We start from the raw sequence: 27,663 nt of genomic DNA on the forward strand, positions 1-27,663 counted from the left end.
GCCTTTCCTCCCACCAGAGCTGCTCCATTCTCTGAACGTTTTGGTGCCTCCTCTGGCCTCACTCCAACAGCTCCATGTCCTTCCCGTGCTGGATTGCTCTCACACACCATTAAGCAGATAAAATCTGATGGAGCTGGAACACACCAGGCTGTGGAGAGATGTGAGGTGCACAGAAAGAGCCTGGGATCAAATATGGGCATCTGTGGTACCTCCCACCCTGCTGGGAACCTCAGGAAAGGGCAACACTGGGGATTGAGGAGCAACTAAACTGCTTTTGCTTCTAATAAACAAATCAAGAGAGAGGTTGGGTAAGTACCAGCAAAAGAAAAATGTCTCTGGACTCCATGACTGAAAACGTGCAGCAGCAGCTCTCTGGCCACAGACTTTCCCACAAAAATCCTGGGAAGCTGTGGGAAACTTAGAGGAAAAGAATTCAAACCATTATTAACTCTCTTTCTATAACTACTGTTTATGGATATGGTTCTCTAGAGAGTGTTATTGATAGGCACCAATAAATGTATGAGAGGTTTTCACTCTGAGACCAATCAGGTCTTAGGTCCACCATTGTTTCTAGAAGAACTGTAGATTTCTAATAATAAAGTGTCTTTCATGCCTTCTGGATCATGGAGTCAATGCTAATTATTACTGGCTGGGGGCCTGCTACCACAAAAACAGGCTTTAAACTGCCTCCAGTCAGGGATGGGTTGGTATCCATACAGAGATTTGTGGCATGGAATTGTTTGTAAGCACAACAAGCGAGTTTATTTGGGAGTTTCCTGCTCTGCAGCACTCACCGTCCTTTTTCCGGTAGGCTGGGAAGGGTTCGGAGGGCAGCTGGGCAGATTTCCTCCACCTGCTCAGCAGCTCTTCCACAAACCAGCTCTTCTTCCCATCCGTGCCCTGAACAAGGTCAACAACGTACTCCCGGATCTCCTTCTCGTTCGTGATGGACAAGATGTACCTAGGGCGGGCCGAGGTGGATAAAAATGGGTGAGGGGGAGGATGGTCCGCGCTCTCATGACACAGGTGTGACATTTATCTTTCCTTTACCATCAGGTTTCTGTGGAGACCGCGGTAAGGCCATGGCAGGAGGTGGAACGATACCACCTTTAAGACCTCTCCCTACTAAGAGCAATCTGTGATTCTGTCACCCCACATCCCACCTCCCGCCACTTCTCCTCCCCGAATCTCCACCCGAACGACCACCCCGAGCAAACTCCCGACAGCTGCTCTGACACACCGTTTTTCCTCCGAGGAACCCCTGCCAGAGGGCAGGAGGGCCTCGCCCGCCCCCGGCCCCGCTCACCTCACCACGTCCTCGCCCACGTCCAGCCCGAAGTCCCCGCGCAGGTGTTGGACGCACCAGGCCAGGAGCGCGCTGGGCGCCGCCATCTTCCGTGGGGGACGGGAAACGCCGCCGCACCGCCCGGCACCCTCCCCTTCCTTTCCCTTCCCCCCGGGAACGCGGCCGCAGAGTGACCGTTCCGGGACCGGTTCATTCAAACTGGGAATGGTTTGGGTTGGACGGGACCGTAAATCCCCATCTTATCCCATTCCATTCCATTCCATTCCATTCCATTCCAACCCCGCGCCATGGGCAGCGACACCTCCCGCTAGACCACGTTATTCCAAGCCCCGTTCAGCGCGGCTTTAAACACTGCCAGAGCTGGGGCAGCCACACTCTGTGCAGCCCGTTCCAGCACCTGGCTCCCCCCCCCAGGGAATTTCTCCCCAATATCCCGCCCGGGCAGAGGAGAGCGGGAAGGAGAGCGGGAAGGGGAGCGGGACGGGGGCGGCCCCGCGCTCCATTGGCGGGCTGTGGCCAATGGCGCTGCCGAGGCGGGGCCGGGCCGGGCAGTGCCGGGCCGGGATGGCGCGGACCAAGGTGGATCAGCGTGGTCGTGCCTTCCGCAAGGGTGCGAGAACGGGACAGGCTGAGGGGGCAGGAAGGGAACGGGACGGGCAGGGCTGAGGGGGTTCCGAGCGGGAAGGGAACGGGCAGAGCTGAGGGGGTTCCGAGCGGGAAGGGAACGGGCAGGGCAGGGCTGAGGGGGGGTTCCGAGCGGGAAGGGAACGGGCAGGGCAGGGCTGAGGGGGATTTCGAACGTGACGGGCAGGGCTGAGGGGGATTCCGAGCGAGACGGGCAGGGCAGGGCTGAGGGAGGTTCCGCGCGGGAAGGGAACGGGACGGGCAGGGCAGGGCTCGGCTCATGGGGGTTCCGAGCAGAACGGGACGGGCAGGGCTGAGGGGGTTCCGAGCGCCGCTGCTGAGCCCCGCTGTCCCTTTCTCCGCAGTGTTGGTCGCCCGCGCTCCCCGCAAGGCGCTGGGCTCCGGCGGCGGCAGCAGCAGCAGCAGCGTCAGCGCGGGGCCGGCGCTGCCCGGCCGGAGAGGTGAGCGCGGCCCCTTCTCCTCCCTCCCTTCCCTCCGTCGCTTTTTCCTTTCTTTCCTTCCTTCCTTCTTTCCCTCTCTGTCTCGCTACTGTGAAAAACGCCAATCACTTGTTTTTAAAACTTTAAAAGTTTAATAGTAATAAAATGGTTGTGAAAATAGTAATATGATTAGAGTAATAAAAATTTGGACAATTACACTTTAGGACAATACAAGACAATAAGAGCAAAGAGTTACAGACGGTCCGGGTACCTTTTCCTGGGCGAATAAGCCCGAAAAAGGACCCACGTTAACAGAGGATTAACCCTTAAAAGCAATAGCTTGTTGCATATTCATACATCTCATACATGATGCATAAATTCTATTCAAACAAAGGATTCTGTCTGGTCAGTGTCAGCTTCTTCCTCTGAATCCTGACTGCATCTTCAGGCTGAGCAAGGCGGCAGGAACTCGATAACAGAGCAATAAATTATTTTTCTCTGAAAGATTTAGGTGTCCTTTGGCTGCTATCTCGGTGCAAGTTCTTGCTTAAAAAAATATCTTACATAGCATAGATTCTATTGTAACATTATGTTATAACCTAAAACTATATTTAACACGCTACTTAAGAAAATTAACACAGCATAAGTTTCTAACATAACACACATAATATTCATTTTAATATTTGCAAAAAGCTAATGATAAAATACGCATTTTTCACACGACGTTCTTTCTCCTTTTTTTCCCTCCTCCTCCTCTTCTCTCTCCTTCCTTCCTCCCTCCCTCATTTCCTCCCTCTCTTTGCCCCTCCCTCCCTCCCTCCCTCCTTCTGTCCCTGCTCCCTGCCCGCTCCCTGCCCAGGCTGACCCAGCGCTCCCTGCAGGTCACCAGCGCCCCGTGGGGCTGAACCGGGTCTGTGTGAGACCGGTGCCCGCCTGGCAAAGGGGCATCAGCGATTTCCTGCAGCTCCCATCCAAGGAGAGCCGGGCATCCGACGGAGACACGCCCGGGACCAGCGGCCTGGAGTGGGTATTGGGGCAAGGGGAGGTGTGGAAACCCAGGGAATGTTTCTCTGTCTGCTCTGGGGTGCCCTGACCCCCAGGGAGCACTGACTTTGACCCTCATTCATGGAGAAAGTTTCCTATACTTCAAGATAGACTAGAATCCACAAAAGTGTGAAACAGATTATAGAGAGTAGTGTAGATATGTCACTTGGTGAGAAATTGAGGTTTTGAGATTTTTAGTGTGTTGTGGATGGAAGCAAGATGGGAGGGCACAGGGTGTTGTCCTGGTTTTCTTCTTCATGTTTCTTCTTCATGGGTTTGGGTGCCATTTTGTAATTGGGCAGAAAAGTCTGCATTGGGGGCTCTTTGGGATCAGTTATTGGGTTAAAAGGGAAAATAATCTAGGTGTCAGTTCTTAATTGGATAGTTTAGTCTTAAAAGACCTTGTAAAATGAGATTGTTGGCCATTTTGTGCCTTCTAATGAAAAGCTGCCCAGCTCACAGTAGGGAGACTGTCTTACTGATAAGAAATTACAAACACCTGAGTCCAAACATGAACTACCCTCTCAAGTGCCTTCAATCCAGACCCAGAGAAACCAACAACTGGGACCACCACAGGGAAGCAAGCTGTGATGATTTTTTCTCTGTGAAACTCCATTTTTGAAGGGGCAAGTTGACAGTGTGTCTCCTGACCTCTGTGTCCTCATGGAAGTGTTGTTTCTCAGCAAAGTCTGGCAAAGTTTTCAGGGACCTTGTCGAGGTTCCTGAAAGTGGGTGGAGTAACTGGTAGTTGAGGCAAGTTCTTACTGCTCAGATATAACTTTGCCAGCACAGTGAAGTTTTGGAAAAGCTTAGGAGAGCACTAACAACTTCCACGTGCCAGGAATTGAATGGCTTTTCCAAGCTGGAGCCTCAGAGATTACCTGTAGGCTGCACTACTGACTAAAAAGGCAGCAGTATAAAATATTGTCTTACAGACACTGTTTTCCATAGGGAATTCTGGTTTGAACCTCCATTTTTCCACCAAATATAGGTATTTCCAAACTGCTAGGGGGAGCCCATAAGAATCAACCCCAAATTGTCCTGCAGGACAAGCAGACAAAGGCTTTTAAGTGCATCCCACCTGTTGGTGAAACAGAATACGTTTGCTGTAGCACAGGAAAACTTTCATGCCTTTAATTTGGAGTTTGTTGGGCTGAACAAGAGCAAGGTGGTGGGAAGAGAGCACAGGAGAAAGGAGCCCCTGTCAGTCCTGATGCCTCAAGGTGCTGTCTGAGGCTAACTAAGTCATTTGGGCTTTGGGAAAAGGGCTTTGTTAGCCTTTCAAACCAGAGCTGGTTTCTGCTAATGCTTCTGAAATAATGCTCCTTACAGAGCTCGGCCCCTGCCACTGGATCCTGCCGAAGAAGGAGAGTGCTTGGAGGAAGAGTAGATGTGATCTGACCTCGATTTTCATGTTAAAATGCTCCTCCTACTTGAGCTGGGTTTTGTACATTTGCATAGCTCTTTATGGTTTTTTATGGCTTCCTTTCAGCTTTTGTACAAGACTAAAAGTCTGAGAGATGGCATGAACACTGGAGAAATTAATTAATTTTTACTGTTTGGCACTTAATGTTCATTGTAAACCACTGGTTTAATTTTTATCTTGGTTTGCTTGAGTTCCTCCTGCATGGTGGGCAGCTTTTGTCTTTCATCTTCTGCCTGCCTTGTGTTTGTGCAAGACTTGCACGATTGTGGTTGTTCCATTACTGCAAAGCAGATCCTTGTTTTTAATAAACTGAAACCATCTGAGCACACACCTGTGTTGTGTCTTTACTGTAGTAAAAGCTGTTAATGAAGATTTCTTTTTTCAAAGATGGGAAACTGGATTTGGAAAGACACTGGAGAGGTGGGTGGGCAGCTGAAACTTGTTCTGATTAGAAGTGAAGTTTAATTAAAACAAACTGGTTGTTCTAAAGAATCAGAACTCTGAAAGCTGGGACAGCAATAAATGGCTAAAACTAAATAAATCTTGTTATTGTGGGTGTTTTAACATTGCCACATAACTTTTGGAGTAATTCATAGGAAAAAAGCAAGTGGGGCCTTATAATAGGTCCTGATGTCAGGAGTTCTGCTTCTGCTCCTCCTCAGCAGCTCCCTGAAATTAACATGATATTGTTGAGCAAATGAAAAGAGGAAGTTAGGAGGAGATTAAAATTTTAATTTAGCACAGCAGGAGAGTTTAGTGGCAGCTCTTGTAGGTCAGCCTGCTGGGGAAAGCCATGAATGCTGTAAAAACCTCTTCCTAAAAGTCTATTGATAAAAAGGAGAGTGGTTACAGAAAAGCAATTCAAGTTTGAATGAGAAGCAGCAATTGATTGCTTCTTAATAGAATTTTTTTAAGATTATGTAAATTAAGGGGGAATATCTGAACAAGCCAGACTTCTTTGCCCTAACACCACACAAAACATCATCACAGTGACAGGTGCTATTAGTGGCAGCTCTTTCCTGTCCCTTTGACCTGCCAAACCAGTGTATCCTCAGTTCCATTTCTCCTCTAAAAATGCCTGGGAGGCAGCAAACACCTGGGGGCTCTGATCAGATCTCATCACCTGCATGCCCTCAGCTGCTCTCCATGATCAGGGCTCCATCAGGGCTGTGCAGCTGCCAGCTGGGAAGGGGGAAGGATGAGGAGCTGCTCATCAAGGAGCAATGTCAGGATCTTTAGCTTAGCACAGTGACCCCAAGAAAAGTTGGAAAGTCTCTTTTCCCAGCCCAGCACTTGAAGAAGGAGTCAGGGCTCTTCATTTCTCGGTCTCAAGGCTGTTTATTGTATTTTATCTATAAAATTCTTTCTCCTGTCCTGCTGAGGTCAGTTCAGCAAGACAGTCCAGGCACTCTGCCTGCCCCTGGGCAGTGTTATGTCTTTATACTAAAAACTACGTGTACAATATTGACCATAACTTCCCAATACCTATCACCTATGTTAGACAGTGAGTTTCTACTCTAAACCAATCCAAAAGTGCCAGCATCACAGCAGAAGACGGAGGCCAAGAAGAAGAAGGAGAAAGGCAGGACATGCCCAGATCCCTCCATCTTGCCTCCCGAGCCCCCGTTCCAGAAACCCCAAAATCTACCTTTTCACCCCTTGATAACTTTACTATTATTCTACCTAAACTGTTGTGGCTTGCTGATCTTCATATAGGGTTGGTAATTTGCTCCATGGGTCATAATCAAACCCACAGGTGTTTTGGGCTCCGTGCCAGGGCTTCTGAGCCCCCTGGCAGGGATCTGGGCCGTCCTGGACAGCCAGAGGGATGTCCTGGGTCCCCACAGAGCAATGCTCATGGAGACCTGAATCACAGATCCCAGAAGGGTTTGGGTTGGAAGGGACTTCAAAGCTCATCCCCTGCCGTGGGCAGGGACACCTTCCACTAGCCCAGGTTGCTCCAAGCCCTGGCTTTGGATACTTCCAAGGATGGGGCAGCTTCTCTGGAAAATCTGTGCTAGAGCCTCACCACCCTCACAGTGAAAAATTCCTTCCCAATATCCCATCTAACCCTGCCCTCTGGCAGTGGGAAACCATTCCCCCTTGTCCTGGCACTCCAGGCCCTGGTAAAAATAGTCTCCATGTTTCTTGCTGCCTCCTTCAGGTCACCCTGAAGCTTCTCTCCAGGCTGAGCAATCCCAATTCTCCCAGCCTTTCCTCCCACCAGAGCTGCTCCATTCTCTGAACGTTTTGGTGCCTCCTCTGGCCTCACTCCAACAGCTCCATGTCCTTCCCGTGCTGGATTGCTCTCACACATCATTAAGCAGATAAAATCTGATGGAGCTGGAACACACCAGGCTGTGGAGAGATGTGAGGTGCACAGAAAGAGCCTGGGATCAAATATGGGCATCTGTGGTACCTCCCACCCTGCTGGGAACCTCAGGAAAGGGCAACACTGGGGATTGAGGAGCAAATAAACTGCTTTTGCTTCTAATAAACAAGTAAATATGCTCCCTCTGCACAGATAAAATCCAAATGTTTACAACAGGACCTGCAGTCTTAAAGCTGAGTTTTCAATAGGAACAAAATGCAGGAGAAGATGTTTACTTGGCTGCTTTCCTGCCCCAATGGGAATACAGGAGGGTGACCTTCAACCCACCCTCCCTGGGGCTGGAGCTGATTTAGCTCCAGCTGTGCCCCTGCTGCTAATCTTTGAGTCTATAGGGAAACAGCAACAGCACCCAGCTCTTCTGAAAATGAGGAAAAAAAAAGTCAGAAAGGGAGAGAATGCTAAAGCTCAGGAGCTTCAGACAACCCAAAATAAAATTTGTAACTAAGACCAGACTTGTAAGAGGTTTCCATGTCCAAAAGCTTGCCTGGTTGTGTTTTTTGGGTTTTTTCCAGCTACTGTTGTTCCAATAAAAATCTTCTTAGAATGCTGAAGAGAGCTGCCCCTATGCTGACACCTGTGCTGAAGGATTTCCATCAATCTCAAGTGCTTCAGTCCAACAATATAATTAATAGTAAAATTTAACGTGGTAAACAGGGGTCATGCACGTGCTGAAAATTAATTTACAGATAAATTTTCTGTACCACTCTACTGGGTGTAAGGTTACAGCACCTAAGAGGTTTTCCCTGTGAAAGGGGATTTCCACAGTCTTAGGGCAAGAGGTGTGGTCCAGAGAACCTCCTAAGGGGAACAATCAGCTGGAAATCCAGGCAGTATTACTTTTATATCTTCAGAGTAGTTTTCACTTCTGAGGTAATTTCTTGTAATTTTAAGGGATTATTCTATAATAATGATATTTTGTTTAAATCCACATGAACAGCACAACTCATTGACAACCCCCTTCCAGTGCCTAAAGGGGCTTCAGGAGAGCTGGAGAGGGACTGGGGACAAGGACCTGGGGGGACAGGATGGGGGGGAATGGCTTCCCACTGCCAGAGGGCAGGGTTAGATGGGATATTGGGGAGAATTTCCTCCCTGTGAGGGTGGGGAGGCCTTGGCACAGGGTGCCCAGAGCAGCTGTGGTTGCCAAGGCCAAATTTGATGGGGCTTAGAGCACCCAGGGATAGTAGAAAGTGTTCCTGCCCACGGCAGGGGGTGCATTGAGAGGAGTTTAAAGATGTTTTCCAACCCAATCCAGCCGGTGGCTCCACCACTTTCAAACACCAGTACCCCAGGCTGACCATAGATGTCAGCAGCAGCTTCAGCTACAAACGCTGGGCTGTGCCAGGGACCAGACAAGGCACCTCCTGCCTCGGACCAGTTTATTTAGGAAACGTGAAGAGAATATATAAATGTATGGACGAGAGACTGGAATTGCTCATTTCCTGAGCCTGTGCTATCTTGCCAGGTAAGAAAATGGCTTCAGCAAAATCACCCTCCATGTCACCGGCTGAGTCCCCGTGGCTTCCTCAAACCCAGCGGTGCTGGAGGGTCAGGGATGGGCAGGGAGGGCAACCCACTCCCCCCAGCAGATTTTATTTCCATCCTAACACATAGAATTTTCTTCCAATAGTCCAAATGATTTATCTGACCCCTGACCTTGAGAACAGCACAGCCCTGAGAGCACTAATGAGCAATAAGCTGTTCTCAGCTGAGCCTGCTATTCATGCCTGAAGGTCCAAGAGCTCCTTTTGACCCAGGCTGGGGCACCCACACTTTTCCCCAGGGGATGCTGGATGTACCCACATCCCAAATGAGAGCTCAGGGGGTCACTGCTGGCACAACTGGGCATGTGGTTCAGCAGGAGGTGTTGGATGCTCCAAAACCAGCTGCAAGTGAACAAACAAAGGAGAGGAGATGGAAGTGTTTAGGAAATAAGAATTCCCGAGGGCCTAATATATTGAATTTTAAACCTTACTGGGCAAAATTATCTTTGTTTGGGCAAGAGACAGTGATGGAACAGACTCCATCCTATCTCATCCGCATAGCCTCAGGCTTTTTCTCACAGGGATAATTACAAACTGCTGCTGCTCCAGAGCATTTTTGAGCTTTTCCTTGCAGACCCCTTCTCCCCTCAACAGGACAGACAGCCCATTTCTGTTGGATTTAGCTGGAAGGAAGGATCTCCTGCTGCTGTCCTGCAGGCAGGGCTGCACAGGGGGGCAGCTGCTCGGCGGGGACAGCAGATGTCTGGGCCATGGGGACACAGACAGAGGGGAGGGGAGCAGAGCCATCAGCTGTCAGGCTGCCGACCTCTTACCCCGCCATGGGAAATCCACTGCCAAATCTCAGGGATCTCATCCCCAGATGAGGGGTTTCATTATTTTTTTCTGATTTTCAAGGCTTTTTCTGTTACCAGACCATGTCAAATTTATAGCCATGATTGTTGACTTCCCATCTTTGGAGTGCAGCCTCCCTGCTGAGGACACTGTGCTTTAGAGTTCAGGTGTTGCCTGCTTGTGTTAAGGGAGATACACTCGACTCCTTCTAGAGCACTACTAATTTTGCTAAATTCCAAACCTCTTCATGTATATTCCTGCTCTGGATCGGGTGGTTACAGGGCTATTTCTACTGGAAGAGAGCAGGTGAGACCTTGGTACCTCCTCTGCTCTCAGCTCTCTGCCAAAACACGCGCTTTAAAGCTCTGTCTTCCCTTTAACTTTACTTTTTTCCCCTTTGGACATTACTCAGAAGGATATGAGGTCTGTGTCTGCAGGGTCCCCCTGCCCACGCTGGGGTGGTGCCTCCCTGTGCCTGATCCTCAACAGGAGCTTCATTGTCCTTCCCTCTGCTGGGACAAAGGGGGATTGTCCTGCCCACCAGCCCTGCGGCCACGAGCTGCTTCATCCCGACCAGAGATGCAGGAAGAAAAGCAGGAGGTTTCCTTTCTCTTCATAATAAGGTGCTTGGGAATCAGGCTGGAATCTCACCTGTCTGGGCTGAGGATGAGGAGGCAAGGAACTTCCACTGGGGTGCTTCTCACTCACCCCAAATGTTTTGGGGTCAGTTTTGACCCCCCCTTAATTCAGCACGCAGGCTGGTGTTCAGATAAACTCTCAAGGGATTATCATAGGGCTAATGAGAATCCACACGTTTAATAGGACTTAGCAGAAGAACTACTCGGACTAAAATTGATGATAAATCATTTTTCGGAATTAAAATGCTCCTTGGGAGTGCCCAGAGGGTTCAGAGCAGAAAAAAATGGGAGCTGAATTGCAAAAATGCCTCTCCCTTTGATCAAAGGTATTGTCAATATTGTGATATCCACATTATTATTATTATTTTCCACAAATAGTAGCACAAAGAATGAGCAAAATAAGCTCATTGTGGAGCAGAGGTTCAGGGTAGGGTTTGACAGGATGCTGCCAGGACAGGCTTTTCAGGTGCCTGGATTGAGACATTCTGCTTTTGATATTGACAACTTAAAAGGTTTAATCAGAAATATTAATCCTTTATTAAACCTATACTGAGTCAGCCAAGTGTGTATAGCTCTGAAAAGAGAAAGCAAAAACCTAAAGTGAAATGTCCATTTTCATTAGAACTGGGCTTTGTTTTCTGGTTAACCACAGCATCAGGGAAAAATTTCTAAACTGAGCCTCAGGATTATGAAGTAGTAGGGGAAATAAATAATTTTAATGCTTAAATTCTGGATCTGAACACATTTTCCAAGTAAACCTTTGCTTTATCCTTGGTGGGGCCCATATGCTGGCAAGCTGTTATGTGTGTGGCTGGATAATGGGATTGTCCCCAGGCTGGAGGCCTCCACACCAGGGAGGAAGGTTTTCCTCATGGTGTTTTTAACCATTTTCAAGGAATGAGCAACCTGGTTGGGTGGAAGGTGTCACAGCCCACAGCAGGGAGGGAATAAGATAGTCTTTAAGGTCCCTTCCAACCCAAAGTAATCTGTGATTCCATGATTCTATGAATATGTCAGTTTAAATGCCAAGAAAATGCCAAGTTCTTCACCAGAATCAGCCTGGCAGCATCCAGGTGACAACACCAGTGGGTTTCTGCTCCTCTTCCACAGCCTCAAGGAATGGTTTGGGTTGGAAGGGACCACCCCAGTGGGTGCTGAACCCTGGAGGAGGCTGAGCCCCAATGGGGTGCTGAGCTGAGCCCTGGCTGATGCTGAGCCACAGAGGATGCAGAGCCCCACTGGGTGCTGAGCCCAGCTTTGTGCTGAGCCCAGCTGGTGCTGAGCCCTGGAGGATGCTGAGCCCCAGACGGTGCAGAGCCCCACTGGGTGCTGAGCCCAGCTTTGTGCTGAGCCTGACTGATGCTGAGCTCCGCTGGGTGATGAGCCCCGGAGGATGCTGAATCCCAACGGAGTGCCAAGCTGAGCCCCGGAGGGTGCTGAGCTCCGGTTGATACAGAACCTTGGCGGGTGCTGAGCCGCAGTGGGGTGCTGAGCCCGGAGGATGCTGAGTTCCGGTGGATGCTGAGCCCGGCTGATGCCGAGCTCTGGTGGGTGTTGAGCCCCGAAGGATGCTGAGCCCCGGCTGATACAGAACCCCGGCGGGTGCTGAGCCCGGAGGATGCTGAGCTCCAGTGGGTGCTGAGCCCAGCTTTGTGCTGAGCCCGGCTGATGCTGAGCTCCGGCGGGTGCTGAGCCCCGGCTGTTGCTGAGCCCGGCCGGCAGCGGAGCCTCCGTGGCCGCGGTCCCGCCGCGCTTCCCGCCCGCCGCTTCCTCCTGGCAACGCCACGCGGTTTCCAGGGCCGGCGGTGCCCCGGAAGCGGCGCGGGCGCGGCGCGGCCATAGGGCGGAGCCGCGCGGGGCGGTGCCGGCGCCGAGCGCTGCCGGGTCGGGCTGTGGCCGTCGAGTGCCGTGAGGGAGGAGCTGCGGCGGGCGCGGGGAGAGCAGCGGCGGCTCCGGCCCGGCCCAGCCCGGCCCGGCCCGCCCGGGGAGCGCAGCGCCAGCGGAGCAGGTACGGCCGCGGGGCGCGGGCGGCGGGGCCCGGGCGGGGGGCGGTGCTCGCGGCCCGCCCGCCGCGGAGGCTCCGCCGGGCTCGGCGCTCCCGGTGCGGCGGGAGCGGCTCCGGCCGGGCGGGCGGAGGAGCCGCCGTGGGGCGGCTCGAGGGACCCCGCGGGGCGGCGGGCGGGCGTCGCGGGTCCCCCCGGGGTGTGGGCGAGGGAAGCGGGGCGGGTTCGGGGCGCTTGGCTGGTGCTGCCCGGCGGGGCGGAGCGGAGAGATCGGAGTCGGGGAAGGCGGCAGCCCGAGCTGAGGGGCTGTCCCGGGAGAGCCGGGCACGGACCTGCCGGGGAAGGAACGGGAGGTGCCTTGGGAGCTGCTGAACCTGGTGGTGTTCCCAGTGCTCTGTGGAACCGGAGGTGTATCAGCAACTCATTTGTGTGAATAAGTTATATATCCCCCCTACGTCTGGGAAGTATTTCCATAGGCTGTTTGGCACACTGTGGAACTCTTAAGGGTTGGGGTTTGTTGTCTTATCCAAATAATGGAATCGGGGTGGTTTGGGTTGGAAAGATCATAAAGGTCATCTCATTCCACCCCCTGCCATGGGCAGGGACCCCTTTCACTAGACCGGGCTGCTCCAAACCACGGCCAAGCTGGCCTCGGACACTTCAGGGATGGGGCAGCCTCTGCTGCCTCAGGAGGGTGACATCTGCCCTTCCAAATGTTTCACTGCTACCAACAGTCCCCTTTAGCCTGTCTCGACGGTGACTTCTCTGTTCCTGGGAAGTCTTCTGAGCAGAGTCCAAGCTCTGTTGAGCTGTCTCCCGTGCCTGACTCGTGTGACATTTTCTACCTTGCTCATTTCTGGGCTCACCGTGACCTGCCTGAAGTCCCACTGTCACGGGTGTGACCTCAGACTGGACTGGTTTTTTTTACTAGTGACCTAATGCCTGTCAGCTTGTGCAGCCACTCCCCAAGTTCTTCAGGACCTGCCTTCTCTCAGCTCCCCAGCTGTGATTTACCCAGACAAACCATCTCCACATCTCTGGTTCTGTGCTGTGCTGGTAACTCAATCTCTCTTGGGAGAGGATGATGGGTGAACTGGGAATCATGAGCTTTGTTCCTATTGAGAAGCTCTTATCAAATATTAGCAGCATTTTCCCACAGACATTCCAAAAAATACAAAGAGTGCCTTTGAATTATGAGTTTGCAGAGATTCAGGCTGCAAAATTCCTCAATGCTTGCCAGTGGCTCAAGTTTTAGAAGTGCCACCTGGGCGGTGAAATGTTACTGATGAGAGAGCTTGGGTTTCATGGCATTCCTGTTGTAGAGAGATGCACACACTGGTTATTTCCAGGTGAAGCTGGACTCACACTGGAGCTCTTGGAGTCAGGGATGAGCTGGAGGTGCTGCCAATGATAAATACCAGCAGGAGTTCTGTTCAGGGAAGGTGACCGCTGGCAAGGTGCGACCTGATAAGAAAAGAATTTAAATATCATGATGTGTAACAAAAAAAAATCATTATTAGTAAAAAAGCATGCAGATGTACTTAGGAAGAGCGGGGGATGGAGGTGAGAGGTGCCAGGGAGATCTCAGTTTCCATGCTGAAGGTCTGGCCGCCGGTGTAGCGGCACCCGGCACCGCTGATACTCCAGCCTTTTGGCAAAAACCTTGCTGACTCCAGTGAAATTTTAGACTATTGGCTTGATAAAATCAGGGCTTTATGCTCACACCCTGCGTAAGCACCTAAGCTTTTTTCAGATACAAGTGTTTCTTGAAACAGTTCCTGCCCTGAAATCGCTTTTTCTGGACTGGGCTGCTGCATTTTTTATTCTTTAGGAGCTGTTGGGTGGTGAGGAAGAGGAGTCTCATCTCTCTGCTTTCCTCTGCAAGTCTATAACTGTGTATTTTCAACTGCTGGCCAAAAGTCCTCACAAGTTTGGGCCAGTTTGGGCTCCTTGCTGTGTTTTTTGTAAGTTCGGTTTTCTGGACATGAGATCTGGAAACTGGCACCAGATTCTCACAATAAATTTATCTGGGACATACCTGCCTGTATTTATGCCAGAGTTGCTTCCTATAAATCAGCTCTTCTCTCCACTGGTGCTTTTGGAAAGCTTGGCCCAGCTGTTGGCTCCTTATTTTCAAACCACAGTCCCTCTTTTCCATGTTCTCTGTTGCTCTCTTTCCTGCTCACGTTGGCAGGGCAGGGCTCTCTGGGATGCTCCATGCCATGGAGAATTCCTTTGAGCTGATATCCTTCATGGCTGAGACAGGTTGGTGGCTCACAGGTCATGGCAACAAGCTCATATCCTGTCTCTTTTTCCTTGGACTAAAGAGCTTTCCAGTTCATAGCAGTGTTTCTTGTGAAGTGCCTCATTCTGGCCCATCTATCTTGCTCTTCCATAGGAGTTTTCATGCTGTTCCAGTTCTCTGTATTGTCAACAACCTGGTTTGCTGTGCCAGAGTCACTGATGGAAAATATTCAGGCAGGTTCAGAGCTCCACTCTGAGGGGAGCTGTGAGCTGGGCAAGATCCTGAGTCCATCCCAGTCCACAGCCACTTGCTGCTTTCCCTGCCCTGACACTGCTCCCTTTTCCAGCTCCTAGGAAGCAATCAGCCCCTGTGTATTTTCAGGTTAACAGATGAAATCCTGTGTAATGCCTTAAAAAGTGCTGCCAGATGAGACCAGGAATCCATCTGGCCTGGTATCCTGCTCACTGGTAACCAGGAGCAGATGCTTGGGGAGGGGAGAACACAAACACAGCAGACCTAATCCAGGGAAATAGTGCTTTATTCTTCTCTCTCCAGCAGTTCATGACCTCCCTGAGCCAGGTGTTGAATTTAGGAACCTTCACACTTCTTTTCATGATATTCATGGAGAATACTTTTTCCATTCCTGGTAGTCTCTTGGCTAAATTGTCCTCATATATTTAGACTTTCTGTGGCTCTTCTTGTATCTCATGTCATTGCCAGCTCTGCTTCAGCCTCCTTGAGACAGGTAAGGCAGGAGGGGTGGGGCACAGGACAACAGAGGACATTGACAGAGGTGCTGGATTATATTTATGGTGCAGATACCTCTTTAGAGGTATTTTAGGGGTATTTTTCCTATATTATAGTCTCTGTAATTACAAGTGTTGTGCTTTTTCATTAGTGATCTTAAAACCATGGAGCCATGGTTTTTGGTGGAATATTCTGCTGTAGTCCTGCTTCCTAAGGTTGGTTTGAGTTCAGTCTGAATTGAGTGTCTCCTGAAGTTGATTTTAGGGTGGTTGTTCCTGATGTGCTGCTCTGTGAATTGTATCACCCACTCATATCACGAGATTTTACTGCAATTCCTTGGAGTCATTGCTCTTATTTACTTCTCATCCTGAATTATTCAGAGTAGCAAATGTTGTCATCTTAGTAACGCAGCTCAGTGTAAAGCAGAATCCTTTGGTGAGTCCCTTCTGCTGCAGAAGGGACCAGTGATACATTCTTCCCCCTTCTTTACCTGTTATTTACGTACATGAAGGATTTTTCCTTTCATCCTGTAGTTTTTCTCTCCAGAGAGCTTTGATGGATTCTGCCATGTAGTATTCTTGCTTTTTTCAATGGAGTATATCAGCTGATTTTCCCTTGTTGATGTGCTCTGTCCACTGCCAAAGGAAGAAGGAAAAGGAGAAAAAAGACAACAGCCCCTGACTCCTGAGACATGGCTTCATTTTGTACAATATAATTAGCTCTGCAGCAGTTTAGGCTGGTCTTTAGGCCAGCTCTGGTTTGCCCAGCATGGCTGCCTGGGCTGGGGCTGCCCAGACTGTGCTGAATGGTTCTGTGAAAGCTGGGCCAAGAGACTTTCAGGTACCAGCTTTGACAAGGACACTTGCCCATCTCCTCCTGGGTGACTTTGGGGTAAAGTGAGGCTGTTGATGTCACCTCATCAGCTTTTGCCACCAAAAGCCTGATTTTTGGGTCAAGCAGGGAGAGGGGAGAAGGCCAAGCTCAACAGAGTTTGTATAAAATACAGTTTTACTTTTTGGGAGATGTTGTGTGATGATTCATTAACACAGTAATGGATCATGTGGCTTCTAACCTTTTTTTCCTTACTAAATGCTTGTAAATTTAGATCTTGTTTCCTTCTTGGACATTTAGCCTTGCTGTACAGATGGATTTGCTTTGATTACTTGGTCAGATCACACTGTAGGGCTCACACCAATATTCCAACTGCTATCCAAGGTGAAGGCAGGAGTTTAGATGAGGTGTTAAGATGAAATTCTTCTCTGTGAGGGTGGTGAGGCCCTGGCACAGGTGGCACAGAAGCTGTGTCTGGCCCATCCCTGGAAGTGTCCAAGGCCAGGCTGAACAGGATTTGGGGCACCCTGGGATTGTGGAATGTGTCCCTGCCCATGGCAGGGATGAGCTTTAAGGTCCCTTCCCATCCAAACATTCCATGGTTCTACGAGTTGCTGCTTCTCTCATCCACTCCTGGGGAGGAATCACTTTTTGCTGTTTAAGAACTTGCTCCTGGTGTCCCACACTGACCTGGCATTTGCTCTGGTGCCATGGGGGGACATGGAGCTGGTTAAGGCTGTGTGTCCTGCCGGTGCAGCCCGCTGGTGACAGTGTGACAGCTGCTGCTCTGGTGTCTGAGGCTCTGCTTTTCTGCTTTAAACTTGTAATTCTGATGTACAGGGGATTTCTTGTTGACACAAAAAACTTGAGGTGCTCAAATGGTGGTGTCAGCGTAGATCCTCTAAATGTTTGCTTAGTCCTTGTGTTTTTTTAATGTCTAGTGGCTCCTCTACTCTCCACTGTGTCTTGAATGAACTTGCTCTGTCCACTTGCAAACCAGACATTTGAGTTTTTCCATCATGCTTTTAGACTTAGAGCATTTGTGAAGAAACACTCCTGACCCTTGTTTTTGTCTTTCCATCTGACTTGCACTGTGTTGGTTTTTTTTCCTAGCTGTGGATTTTCACATGGCTAATTCTTGTCCCATCTGTAGGAGTTCTTGAGGAGATGAGGCTCTTATGAATCACCTTCTTTCCCCCCAAAGATGCATCCTCCTCAAATATACTCTTCCCTGGATCTGCTGGCTTTCTCTACTCTTCTGCAGTGTGAGAGGAACCTTTGATTTTCATTTCAGGGGCCACTGTCGTCGTGCTGTTTTGATCCATTCAGTCCTTGTTCTTTTACAGGCTTCCAGTTGTCCCAAAACCTTCTCAGATCCTAATGAATCCAAGCCCAAGCGTGGGCCATTCTTTGAGGTGCTGTCACACAACTCTTGCTCACTGCCTTCCTATTCTCAGCCTGAATTTTGCCTCTGGACCCTTCCCTCCTCTTTTGCTGGCTTACCCTTGCAGACAAGAGCCTGGAGTGCCAGGACAAGGGGGAATGGCTCCCCACTGCCAGAGGATGGGCTTGTAGGGGTTACTGGGGAGAAATTCCTCCTTGTGAGGATGGTAAAGCACAGGTTTCTCAGAGAAGCTGTGGCTGCCCCACCCATGGAAGTGTCCAGGGTGAGGTTGGATGGGACTTGGAGCAACCTGGCATAGTGGGAGGTGCCCCTGCCCATGGCAGGGGATGGAATGGGATAGGCTTAAAGATCCTTCCAACCCAACCCATTCTGGGATTCTATCAAGTGGTAAAATCTCAGAATTTTTGTACCTGCTTCATCTCTATCTTCCACATTCACACCCCCCCAGCCCCTGACCTTTGTTTTTCATTTGAGGGAGGAGATATTTGAATTTCTTGTTAAATGGCCCATTTAATTTCTGGCTCATCGGACTCTCCCTACATTTTAAACAATCCCTCTTTTCCTAGAAATTGGCAAAAGCAGCAATGAAACTCACTAGGGGTGAAATTACCATTTTCTCCTGGCTTTTCATATGTTCTTCCTTTTGTCAGATCCATTTGGAGCAGCCCATCTCCTGCAATGGATACGTGTCTCTTACCTGTCTGAATCTTCTGGTTTGCTTTGCTCATCTTTGAGCAAATCTCTTCATGAGAACAGCTTAATAGCCTGAAAAGCTGACAGTGATTCCACCCTCAAGATCAGCCTGACAATTTCTGTATTGTGGAAGACAATTGAATAGCTTGGATTTGCTACTCTGAGCATTTAATGCAGGAATTGGGGATATTCACCAGGGAGATGGGAAAATTGTTTTCCTGTCTGCCTCTGCTCTCCTGCTCCTTTTTTTTTTTTTTTTTTCCCTTCTTCTTACAGTTATATCATGACATTCCTTTAGGCTGGGAATATTGTGGCTGTTTACAAAGATGTGAAGATTTTTCTGCAGTCCCAAATCTTCTTCCTGAGGTCATCCTGTCTCTGTAGCTCTCTCTTAGATGAGTTGGCCACATTGTGTGGGGTGCATTAGAGGAGGCCACATCATTTATTAAATATCCTGAGTAGCTGCTGTCCTATATACATGTTTTAATGTCTAGTGATAAAGCCTGGAGAGTTCATGCAGTTTGTGCTGAGGTTAAAAAACCTCTGAAATACCTGGTTCCTGTAGAGCTGCTCCTTTTCCCCAGCCCACAAGGAATTGCTGTGCATCAGTGCCAAAGGGAGTTACATCAAATTGTAGGAGAAACCTATTTGAACTCTGTGAAACCAACCTGTCTGACGTGTTTCCTGGAGCTATTTATTTTATGTTAGAAAAGATGATCTCTTCTATCTTACTGATTTTCTGCAGAGCTCAGTTCATGATTTAACCCCTGCTATGCCCTGGGCTGATCCCCCAGTGTGGGCAGCAGGATGAGGGTGGGGGGGATTCTGTCTCTCTGCCCTACTCAGGTGAGACCCCACCTGCAGAGCTGCCCCAGCCCTGGGACCCAGCATCAGAAGGACATGGAGCTGCTGGAGCCAGTCCAGAGGAGTCCAGGGCTCCAAGGGCTGGAGCCCCTCTGCTCTGGAGCCAGGCTGGGAGGGCTGGGAGTGTTCATCTGGACAAGAGAAGGCTCCAGGGAGACCTCAGAGCCCCTGCCAGGGCCTGAAGGGGCTCCAGGAGAGCTGGAGAGGGACTGGGGACAAGGGATAGAGGGACAGGACAAGGGAGAATGGTTTCCCACTGCCAGAGGGCAGGGTTAGCTTTGATATTGGGAAGGAATTCTTCTCTGTGAGGGTGGTGAGGCCCTGGCCCAGGTAATAATCTTGTTTGTAGAAATAAGCCAAACTCAGCGTTCCTTTTTTTGCACATTCATTTCTGAGTTACAAGTCAGAGGATAGATTCAGATAATTTCAGCTGTCATCCTTCACATTAATGGAGGGCTCACAACAGGGAAAATTAACACAGGAAATCTGTCTGCATCTGTCTAGTCTTGTGCTTAGCAAGGAGGGGTACATAAATTGACTTATTGACTCATTGACTTGTTCAGGTTGGCATCACCTTTAAGATCATTGAGCCCAGCCATTAATGTTACTTCTCCTGTCTAAAATTCTTTAGGTAGGTTTTGGAAGAATAGCAGTTTGAAGTCTCTCAGACTTGCTGGATCTCCAAGCTTTCATTCCTCATCACTCAAAATTCCTTCCAGAATTGACTGCTGTTTGTTTGGGTCTATTACAACAAATGAGAGGCAGTTCTCTAAAATACTGCTTTAATATCATGCATGGAAGGTGGCAGTTCTGGCATGTGTCATGGAAGAGTTTGACTCTTCCCAAGGCTGGAACAAGCTCCTTCATTGTGCAGCAATCCCATCCTGCCCCATCTTGGCCATCCTTAGTTACCTTGTAACTGTCTTCCTTTGTCATGCACAAGGCCAGTTTAGTTTCTGCAGTTTATTTTTATTTCCTAGATCTTAAAAGAACAAGTTTCAATGAGCAAATGAAACTTAAGAACCTTTAACGTCTTATTTTAATGAAGCAGAGGCCACAGGCTTTGTAGTTGTCTCTTTTCAAGTCCGGGTTAGACTTCAAAGGTCTCGCCTTCAGGAGTTTCATGCAGACTCATCCTTGGTGTCGCTTTTTGGCAGGTCACAGCACTCTGGTGTGTGCTGGGGGAAGGGACCGGGGCAGCACGTGCTTTAGATGGAAATAAACACTTCCAAAATACCTGCTGTGTGTCATTCCTCCAGGTGGTGAGGTTCTTGAAAGTGTTCAAGGCCGTCTTGGGTGGGGCTTGGAGCAGCCTAGTCCAGTTGGAGGTGTTCCTGTCCATGGCAGGAGGTGGAACAAGGTGGTCTTTAATGTCCATTCCAACCCAGATCAGTCTGGGATTTTATGATTCTTCCCCACCCGGAATAATTTTCACTCCCTGGTTGCTCTCTCATTTTTGTAGCCGTGGCCTACCTCAGCTGGCTAGCCTTCAGTGCTGGGTTGGATGCTTTGGAAGCCCTCAGGTTCTCCAAATGATCATCCTGCAGCTGACATCAGGCCTGTAGCCACTTTGGCATCTGATCCTGCTTCCCAGCTGTCCTCTCTTTGGAAAGGTTCTGACCAGTTTCCCATTCTGGAGCAGCTCTGTGCAGTGTTGGCAGCACTGAGGCTTCAGTTTGATTTGTGATAGATGCAATGCCAGTGAGGTAAATCATCCCTGGGCTGTGCTCTGCATCTCTGGGGGGATATCTCTGCTCAGATCCCTGCTATTCTGTGATTAAAATCCAAGACTGGTATTAGGCTCCAACACAATTCACAGCTCTCTGGTTTTGTGTGGATTTGCTGGGCACAGTACTGGTACTTGGTGGTTTTTATCCCTTCTAAGTGTTGGGAATTACTGGGCATGCCAGAATGCCTTTGCCTGTCATCCGTCACTGGGAGCAGGATGTTTTGGAGCCACTTGTTCTGTTCTTCATGGTGCTTCAGCTTTAAGGAGACAGTGTGATTGAAGATGGGGGTTTGGGGGAACTTGGCTGCTGTGGTGATAGCTACAGCTTTTGGCTGGGGGACCTAGGGGTGATGGCATCCTCCTGGCTGGGGCCTCTGCAAGGACAGGTTTGGTGAGAGCAGTGATGTGCAGGGTGGATGCTGGATGTTCAGGCAGCCTTCTGTGTCACCATCTGTTTGCAGAGGCATTAGGGGTTGGAGCATGACTTCCAGATGCCTTTTGGACCATATACACTCAACATGTAATGTGAGAAACCTTGCCCCTGGTTGGACTTGGTGTAGTCATCTTAGTGGTCCTGGCTTTGCATGCTTGAGCTAATGCTCCTGTTTGATTTCTGGCATGAAAATAGGTTCTTGAGCATCTCTGAAGGTCTGTGGGGCTGAGGCAGATAATTCAGAAATTCCTCAGTGGTGTCTTGGAACCAGATTCTTTAAATTGTATTTTCCCTCAGATAGATTCTTGCAGTGATGCTGGACATCAAACCTCAGCTGCCTGCTCTGGTCCTTCCGTGGGCTTGTGGCTGATACTGACTCCAAGACCTAACACAGTTGAAGAAACTGAGTCACCCCTGCCTGTTTGGCTTGGAAAATTATAAATGTTTGACAGAACTGTTGGCTGATACACTTTTTGGTAAACTGGGGCTTGTCTTCACAAACTGTTCAATCAGCCTCTGCTAACATTTACAGAAGCTTGGAATAATCCCTGAGTTCTTGTCTATCTGCTCTTGTGTAGCTGTTAGAACTGTAGTGTGAGGTGAGGTAGAGGAGGAAATGTGCTTGCTAAGGAAGTGTTCTGAAATATATTTGTGCTGAAACCCCATCTGTTAAATCTTCTTGAGCTCCTCCTGCTCACTCTGAATGTAGTAGTTTCAAGCAAACCAGCCCTAACAGGATGGCGGTGTCCCAGTGCCGAGTTTGTGGGGTACTCAGAGACAGCTCCTCTTTGATGGAGTGGGATCAGGCTCCCCATTTATAGCTTCAAGATCATTTGCAATTAAATGGAGTCAAGTCTTCCATGGGATTTACCCTAGGAACAGTGCCCAACACCAGTATCCGAGCTTCCCATAACTAACAGACTTGCCTGAGGCACAGGTGGCTAAATTTAGTCTTCCAGCGAGCTTGGTACGACCTTGTGCTGCAAGGACTTTCTACTTGTATCTCTCTCAACACATAAACACTGTTTTTGTGTGGTGGACAGAGCTTTGAGGCTCGAGGATGCCAAACAGCTTTTTGTGTTTGTCATTGGCCAACGCTTCCAGTGTGGCTGTTGGCAGGAATTAACTTGGGATCTGAATGCAGTGCAAAAGGTTCACGAGTGATCTTCTGGTACAAAGCCATCCTCTCCAGTGGGCATTAAGGCTTCAAAGGAGACAGACATGCTGTGGTGTGTAGAGCAGATTAGTTGGTAACAGGCATTTCTAATTGACAGCTATGCTGAAGATTAGGGCTTGAAAACAGAAGTTGAATCAAAGAAGCTTCATACAGATGCAATTTCCGAATTGTGGGAAACGTAATGTTTACCTTCAAGGTAACATGAAGCTTATCTGTGCAAAGTAGCTCTTTACTTCAGCTTCTGGGCGGAGTTTGTAGGATGTGTGAGATGGTGCACAGAGGTGGCCAGTTCTGGCACATGCCTGAACTGGGTTTGCCTCCTCATGTGAAGTGAGACTTATCCTCCATGTTCAACTTCAGCAACTTCTCCTTGAAGCTGTTTCTAATTAAATATGTAATTCAACCTACGAGCATAATGAAGACGATGCCTTCAGTGTGTACTCAGAGCACTTCTGGAGCTCTTCTGCCATGCTCCAAAAATGCCAGGCTCCCCTGAAGTTGGCAGCACGCTGCCAGCTGAATGGGGAAAGTTGCTGGGAAGTCAAACAGGATTTTTGGGTGTCTGCCATGCTGTTCAGGAGCACAGTGAGTGGTGTGGGGTCTTTTGCCTTGTGAAAGAAACTCTTTTGCAGGTGAGTGGGCAAAAACCTTTTGGTTGGCATGGGCGTGTCTTGAAGCCATTGGGATTCATCTCTCTGGCATTGACTCAGTCGTTGTTGGTGCACTGGTTTCTTGCTTGCTACGGATAGTACACATTGTTTTATTTTTTGGAAGGCTGAAATATTAATCTGATTAAGGATTAGGGTCGCTGAGTAATACACTTAGTAAATTGCAGTGGGTGAGTGTGTGACTACTCCTATTGTGTTGTGCATTTCTGGTCATTGCATCTTTACCAGGGTTGGAAAACCTGTAGAGAGAGAAAGTGGAGTTGAAGGTGAATGAGAAGCTGCCTGTCCTGGGCTGTCTAAAATGCCTGAGACTCTTGGGATTGGGAGGATTACATTAAAAAGCAGGCAGCAAACTTCTGAATGTTGCTCTGGAGCTGTGTAGAAGCTGTTGGTTTAGAAGCTGGACAAACCCAGGATCAGCATGTCCATAAAATGAATGCTGGTAGGACTGGGCAGTTGTGTCCATGCCAACATCTGCAATCCAGGAATGGCAGATCCTGGAGCAGACTGCAGAAGTTTGCTGTTCCCTGGATCATCCTCAATTGTCAATTGACACTAATGTTCTCCTACTATTAATTCCACCTTTATGAACCTCCTGCCTTTCCAGAATCCTGGGGCAGCATGAGGAGGTGGTGTTTCTGAAGAGCTCTGGAGGATGCCTTAGGGATTCTTAGAGGAGGGGAAATCTCCAGCTGTTTCCAGGATACTGTCCATATCTACAGGCCTCCCATGCTGTGCTGTTCAAAGAAGATTTGCTGTACAATGTACTGAGGCTTATGAGTAAAAGCATTCCAGGGAGGATAGATAGAAATGGAAAGGAGGCAAATAAAATTAGAAATTAGGGATGAAGAAATGAATTGAACATAAAGTTCTTGGTCCCTTTAAAAGGGAAAAATTACTGAAATTCCATCTTTCTATGCAGAAAGTGGGAGGAGGTGATCATAATGCCTCTCTTCAGCTTTCCCAGTGTGGGATCCAGCAGGCAGCTGGGCTGGCAGTCAGCTGATAGCCCAGAATGGGGCAGGGACAGCCAAGAGTGAAGCAGCACAAGTTAATGTCCTGCTCTATGTCATACTAACTACATGCAGTGCGTGTGTGTGTGTGTGTGTGTGTGTGTATAGGGTTGATCCCAGTATGTCCCTGGGGCTGTTTCCCTTGTGTTCATGTCATGGCTGACCAACCGTGGGTTGCTTTTTTAGCTTCCTAATCTGTGCCTGCTAAAAATCTAGTTTTAATCAGACATTGGCCTATTCAATTAGTAATTTTAAGCATGGATGAGGAGCCATTAATGTAGTTTCATACCTAAACATGACACTTGGGGTTTCAATACTTTCCCTGAGATTGAAATATTCTATTGTGGAATGTTCACAGCTTGAAGTCTTTTTTGTTACCTCCAGAGGTACCTGCTGTGCCCAAAAGGGGAGATTTTGTCCTGCCTTTCCCATATCTCTTGTCAAACCTGTTCCTGAACTGCCCTGAGTTTCTAACCTGGCACAGAGCTCTCCAGGTATCGTTGGGTTGGTTTTCTCCTGTTGCTGTAATGAGTTAGACTTGCTCAGCAGTGGGTGTGATAAGGGGAGAAACCACTGGGGGTTCCTGCAGCTCCTTGGTTACTCCATGGTCCAGAGAGCACCTGTGGGTTTTCCCTCAGAGGTGCTGTTTCATCCTGGGGTCAGTTCTAGGCTGCAGGCACTCCCCAACTTTTGGGTCACTCTGGATTGTTGTGGGGCTCACACGTGGAGGAGGAGAACCAGAAGCAGCAAAAAACCTGAGGTCTCCTAAAAACTTGAGCAGCAGCAGCAGAGGCCCTGAGGAATGGAGACTACTCAGCTTAATTTAGTGTTGCTCCCTCTCTTTAGAGAGCCATGGTGTCACCTGAGTGTGTGATGAGCTCTCTGGATCTCTCCAGTCAGGAAACAGGATCTTAAATATCTGCATTTGGGTTCCTGGCTTGTGCTTGGGTCTGAAGAGGGCTGTGAGCTGAGCTGGCTGTTTGAAAGAGCACTAAATCAAGAGTCTGTTAATGATTGAGTAATCCCACATAGTAAGGGGGGAATGTGGAGCAAATCATCATTGCTGTGCAGGTTGGGAGCAGCGAGTGCTCCAGCAGCTCTGTTATACTTTCTTCAAAAGGATATGAAGAACTGAAGCAGCTCTTCTTCAGATGTGAATCAAAGAGATCTTGCAAGAAAATTCCTGAGACTAGAGGGGATTATTTCTAATTTTTTTTTATTATTCTTATTTTTTTAAAGTATTACTGCATGATGGTCTGGGTTGAGATTGAGACCTGGAGTGTGAACTTGGCCCTGCCTGACAGCAAATGCCATTTAGTGTGACTTTAAACTTAGGAGGGGTCTATCCCTCTTCCCAGAGGCACTGGGAGTGGTGACATTTCTTGTGCAGATGATAGAAGGATATTAACTGTGTGATTCATGTAACCCATAAAGGGATCCTTGGAAGAGAAGAAAATAATAATAGTACAAAATATGAGCAAAGTGCAATGTGATAATGGTAATATAGAGAGTGTGTGAGCTGCATCCTGTGTGCTTCAGAGGGGGGTGTAAGGTGAGGGAGTGCTGTGTAGAGGCACTTGGGGCAGATCGTGATCAGAGTCTTCCTCAAAGCCTTTTTCCATAAAATAGTGAGAGTTCAAATTCTCACTTTTAAGTATTTTTCATAACTCAATGTTTAGTCAAGGTGGATGCTCTGTTTTGAGCCTTCTCTGTGAACTCAGGGCACCCAGCCCCTTCCTGGGTGCTGTCGTGGGGTACCCTCTGCTCTTCCTGCAGGAGAAACCAAAAGGGAAAAAACGCCATTTCTTTGCAATAAAAAAAGAGTAAAAAGCAGATGTTTCATATTAAGATATGTGCTTGTGTTTCCCTGAGCCACACTCTCTCCTTCTTCCAGACCAGTGTTCCTTGCACAGTATCTGCAGCTGCTGCAGGGGGAAAGGTTAAATCATCTCAAAGTGAAAAGTAAAATACTCCTTGGGTGGGCTTTCCCTGTTTGAGTTTCAGGCTCTGGAAGCTGTACCAGGCAGGTCAGGGTTTGGGAGCAGAGGCTCACATTGAAAGGATAAATTAGAGTTCTCTTCATGAGCGTCCTCAGCTGAGCTGTCACATCTCTGTGCTCCCAGGCTGAGGTGTCACCAAACCACATCCCATGGAATGATTGCTGCTGGAAGCACACAGTGCAGCTCCATGCTGGGAGTACCTCAGCTACAGTCAGGGAAAACATATCATGAAATTTGATTTAGAATAAGCAGGCCTCTGTTCCTGATGAGTTAAAAGATTTTAAAGAATCTCATTGCATGATATTCCTGTGTTGCAAGTAGACTCTACCTGAAGTTGCCTTCATGTTTTCTCTGAATTTTTTATTCTTGTGTTATTTGAGGCACTGTTCTGTTCCCTTTGATCACAAAGATGGTTAGCATCAGTTTTGAAGCCTTCAATATTTTGCTATTATTGAAGTGTAGGCCCCTGTTATGTGATAGGGACAGGCAGCTTACTGGGAATATCAAACCTTCATGTGCTGGGATGGCATTAGGTAACTCCAAAAATACTTGCAGTTTTCCTTTTGTAAATACAGAATTGAGATCTAGACCTGTTTGCAGCATCTTCTTGCTGTGTTGGAGGTATGCAGGCTGCTCATGAGTTAAGGGAATTGGGAGAGAGATGTCAAATGGGTTTTGTACGCCACAGGTTTGTATAATTTTATTTTTTTACCTTGGTGTGAGCTGATAAAGGCTGCTCTGAGCAGTGCCCAAGTACAGTGAGGGATAAAGGCTGACTCTTTCTCTTCAGCTGAGCAGAATGAATGTAGATATCAGCTTTGGGGTGTATTCAGGGAGGAATTTGCAAATTGCTCCGTCCAAGCAGGAGTTTTGCTTCAAGTGCAGTCATGAAGGCATTCATCTTTCTGTCCAGCTCTTCCTCAGGCATGGAATGTGTTTGATTTTGACAAAAAGGCAGTAAAATCTACTCAACAATGTACGACTTTTCCCCTTTTGACCCTGCTACATTTCATGTTTTGAGGGCAGAGAGCCTTAATGTGTCATTGAGGTCCTTCCTGCTTCACTGCTGCTCTGCTGGTTTTGATATCTGCTGATAATCAGCAGATGATGTCACTGATTTATTCACAGCAAAATGCTGTTTATTGAGTGTGTGCAGCCAAAGTTCATGTCTCTTTCCCTCCTGCCAAGAAGTGGTTGTTTAGACCTGTCTGACACTCAAGGGTCGGGTCACAGAACCATCAGGGGTGCATGTGGCAGGACAGTCCCCAGTCCCCTCCTGCTGCCATGAGGTCCAGGGAGGGTTAAATGGAGCTGACAGGAGGTGAGCTCAGATGTTGTTCAGGTAGCCAGGGACTGCTGTGGCTACAAAAACTTTGTGTACAGAGTCTGGAGAAGAACTGGACACGCTCACCAAGAGGCTGCACTGAGTGTTCTCCATAGAGCTGCAGAATGGCCTGGGTTGGAAGGGACCCACAAGGACCAGCAAAGTCCCTCACCTTGCACAGGACAACCCTAACAATCACACCGAGAACACTCAGATGCCCAAACTGGCTTGGGGAGGCCCAGGAATACAAACCACTGGAAGTGGGGAAAATGCATGGTATTCTTACCCTCTTCCTTCCCTTCCCAATCATGTGCATGGGTGCTCT

General features: G+C 48.7%; 3 protein-coding genes across 6 annotated transcripts in view; 2 read left to right on the forward strand and 1 right to left on the reverse strand.

Annotated features, from left to right (window-relative positions):
• TRIP4 (thyroid hormone receptor interactor 4) overlaps nucleotides 1–1,705 on the reverse strand; it is a 30,171-nt gene extending 28,466 nt beyond the window's left edge. Inside the window, exons 1-2 of the mRNA XM_036389854.2 lie at nucleotides 1,307–1,705; nucleotides 795–961 (exon numbers count right to left, since the gene is read on the reverse strand). Of these exons, the coding sequence (XP_036245747.1) occupies nucleotides 795–961; nucleotides 1,307–1,392 (253 nt within the window). The 5' untranslated portion in view covers nucleotides 1,393–1,705. The remainder of the gene's footprint in view (nucleotides 1–794; nucleotides 962–1,306) is intronic.
• PCLAF (PCNA clamp associated factor) lies at nucleotides 934–5,168 on the forward strand. Of its 3 annotated transcripts, none has more exons than XM_036389856.1 (4): nucleotides 934–1,026; nucleotides 2,296–2,391; nucleotides 3,230–3,393; nucleotides 4,747–5,168. In XM_036389856.1, the coding sequence occupies exons 1-4, from the start codon at nucleotides 1,003–1,005 to the stop codon at nucleotides 4,802–4,804; spliced, it is 342 nt and encodes a 113-aa protein (XP_036245749.1). In that variant the 5' UTR covers nucleotides 934–1,002; the 3' UTR covers nucleotides 4,805–5,168. The 3 variants fall into 3 exon arrangements, with proteins under 3 accessions (XP_036245749.1, XP_036245750.1, XP_036245748.1); XM_036389857.1 differs by having other exon boundaries at nucleotides 3,252–3,393; XM_036389855.2 differs by lacking the exon at nucleotides 934–1,026 and adding an exon at nucleotides 1,780–1,916 and having other exon boundaries at nucleotides 3,252–3,393.
• Nucleotides 5,169–12,107: 6,939 nt separating this feature from the next.
• CSNK1G1 (casein kinase 1 gamma 1) overlaps nucleotides 12,108–27,663 on the forward strand; it is a 98,831-nt gene continuing 83,275 nt past the window's right edge. For both annotated transcript variants that reach the window (XM_036389649.2, XM_036389650.2), the window contains exon 1: nucleotides 12,108–12,214. The gene's annotated coding sequence lies outside the window, so the exon portion shown is untranslated. The remainder of the gene's footprint in view (nucleotides 12,215–27,663) is intronic.

Source organism: Molothrus ater, chromosome 13 (genome assembly GCF_012460135.2).
Source record: "Molothrus ater isolate BHLD 08-10-18 breed brown headed cowbird chromosome 13, BPBGC_Mater_1.1, whole genome shotgun sequence".
Taxonomy (NCBI): Eukaryota; Metazoa; Chordata; class Aves; order Passeriformes; family Icteridae; genus Molothrus; species Molothrus ater.

What these genes read in the sequence shown, in the direction of transcription:
- PCLAF (XM_036389855.2), top strand. Translation starts at nt 1,826, where the DNA reads ATGGCGCTGCCGAGGCGGGGCCGGGCCGGGCAGTGCCGGGCCGGGATG. An exon ending in GGCGCTGCCCGGCCGGAGAG is followed by an intron (nt 2,392 to 3,251) that starts GTGAGCGCGGCC and finishes CGCTCCCTGCAG; the next exon opens with GTCACCAGCGCCCCGTGGGG. An exon ending in CCCGGGACCAGCGGCCTGGA is followed by an intron (nt 3,394 to 4,746) that starts GTGGGTATTGGG and finishes TGCTCCTTACAG; the next exon opens with AGCTCGGCCCCTGCCACTGG.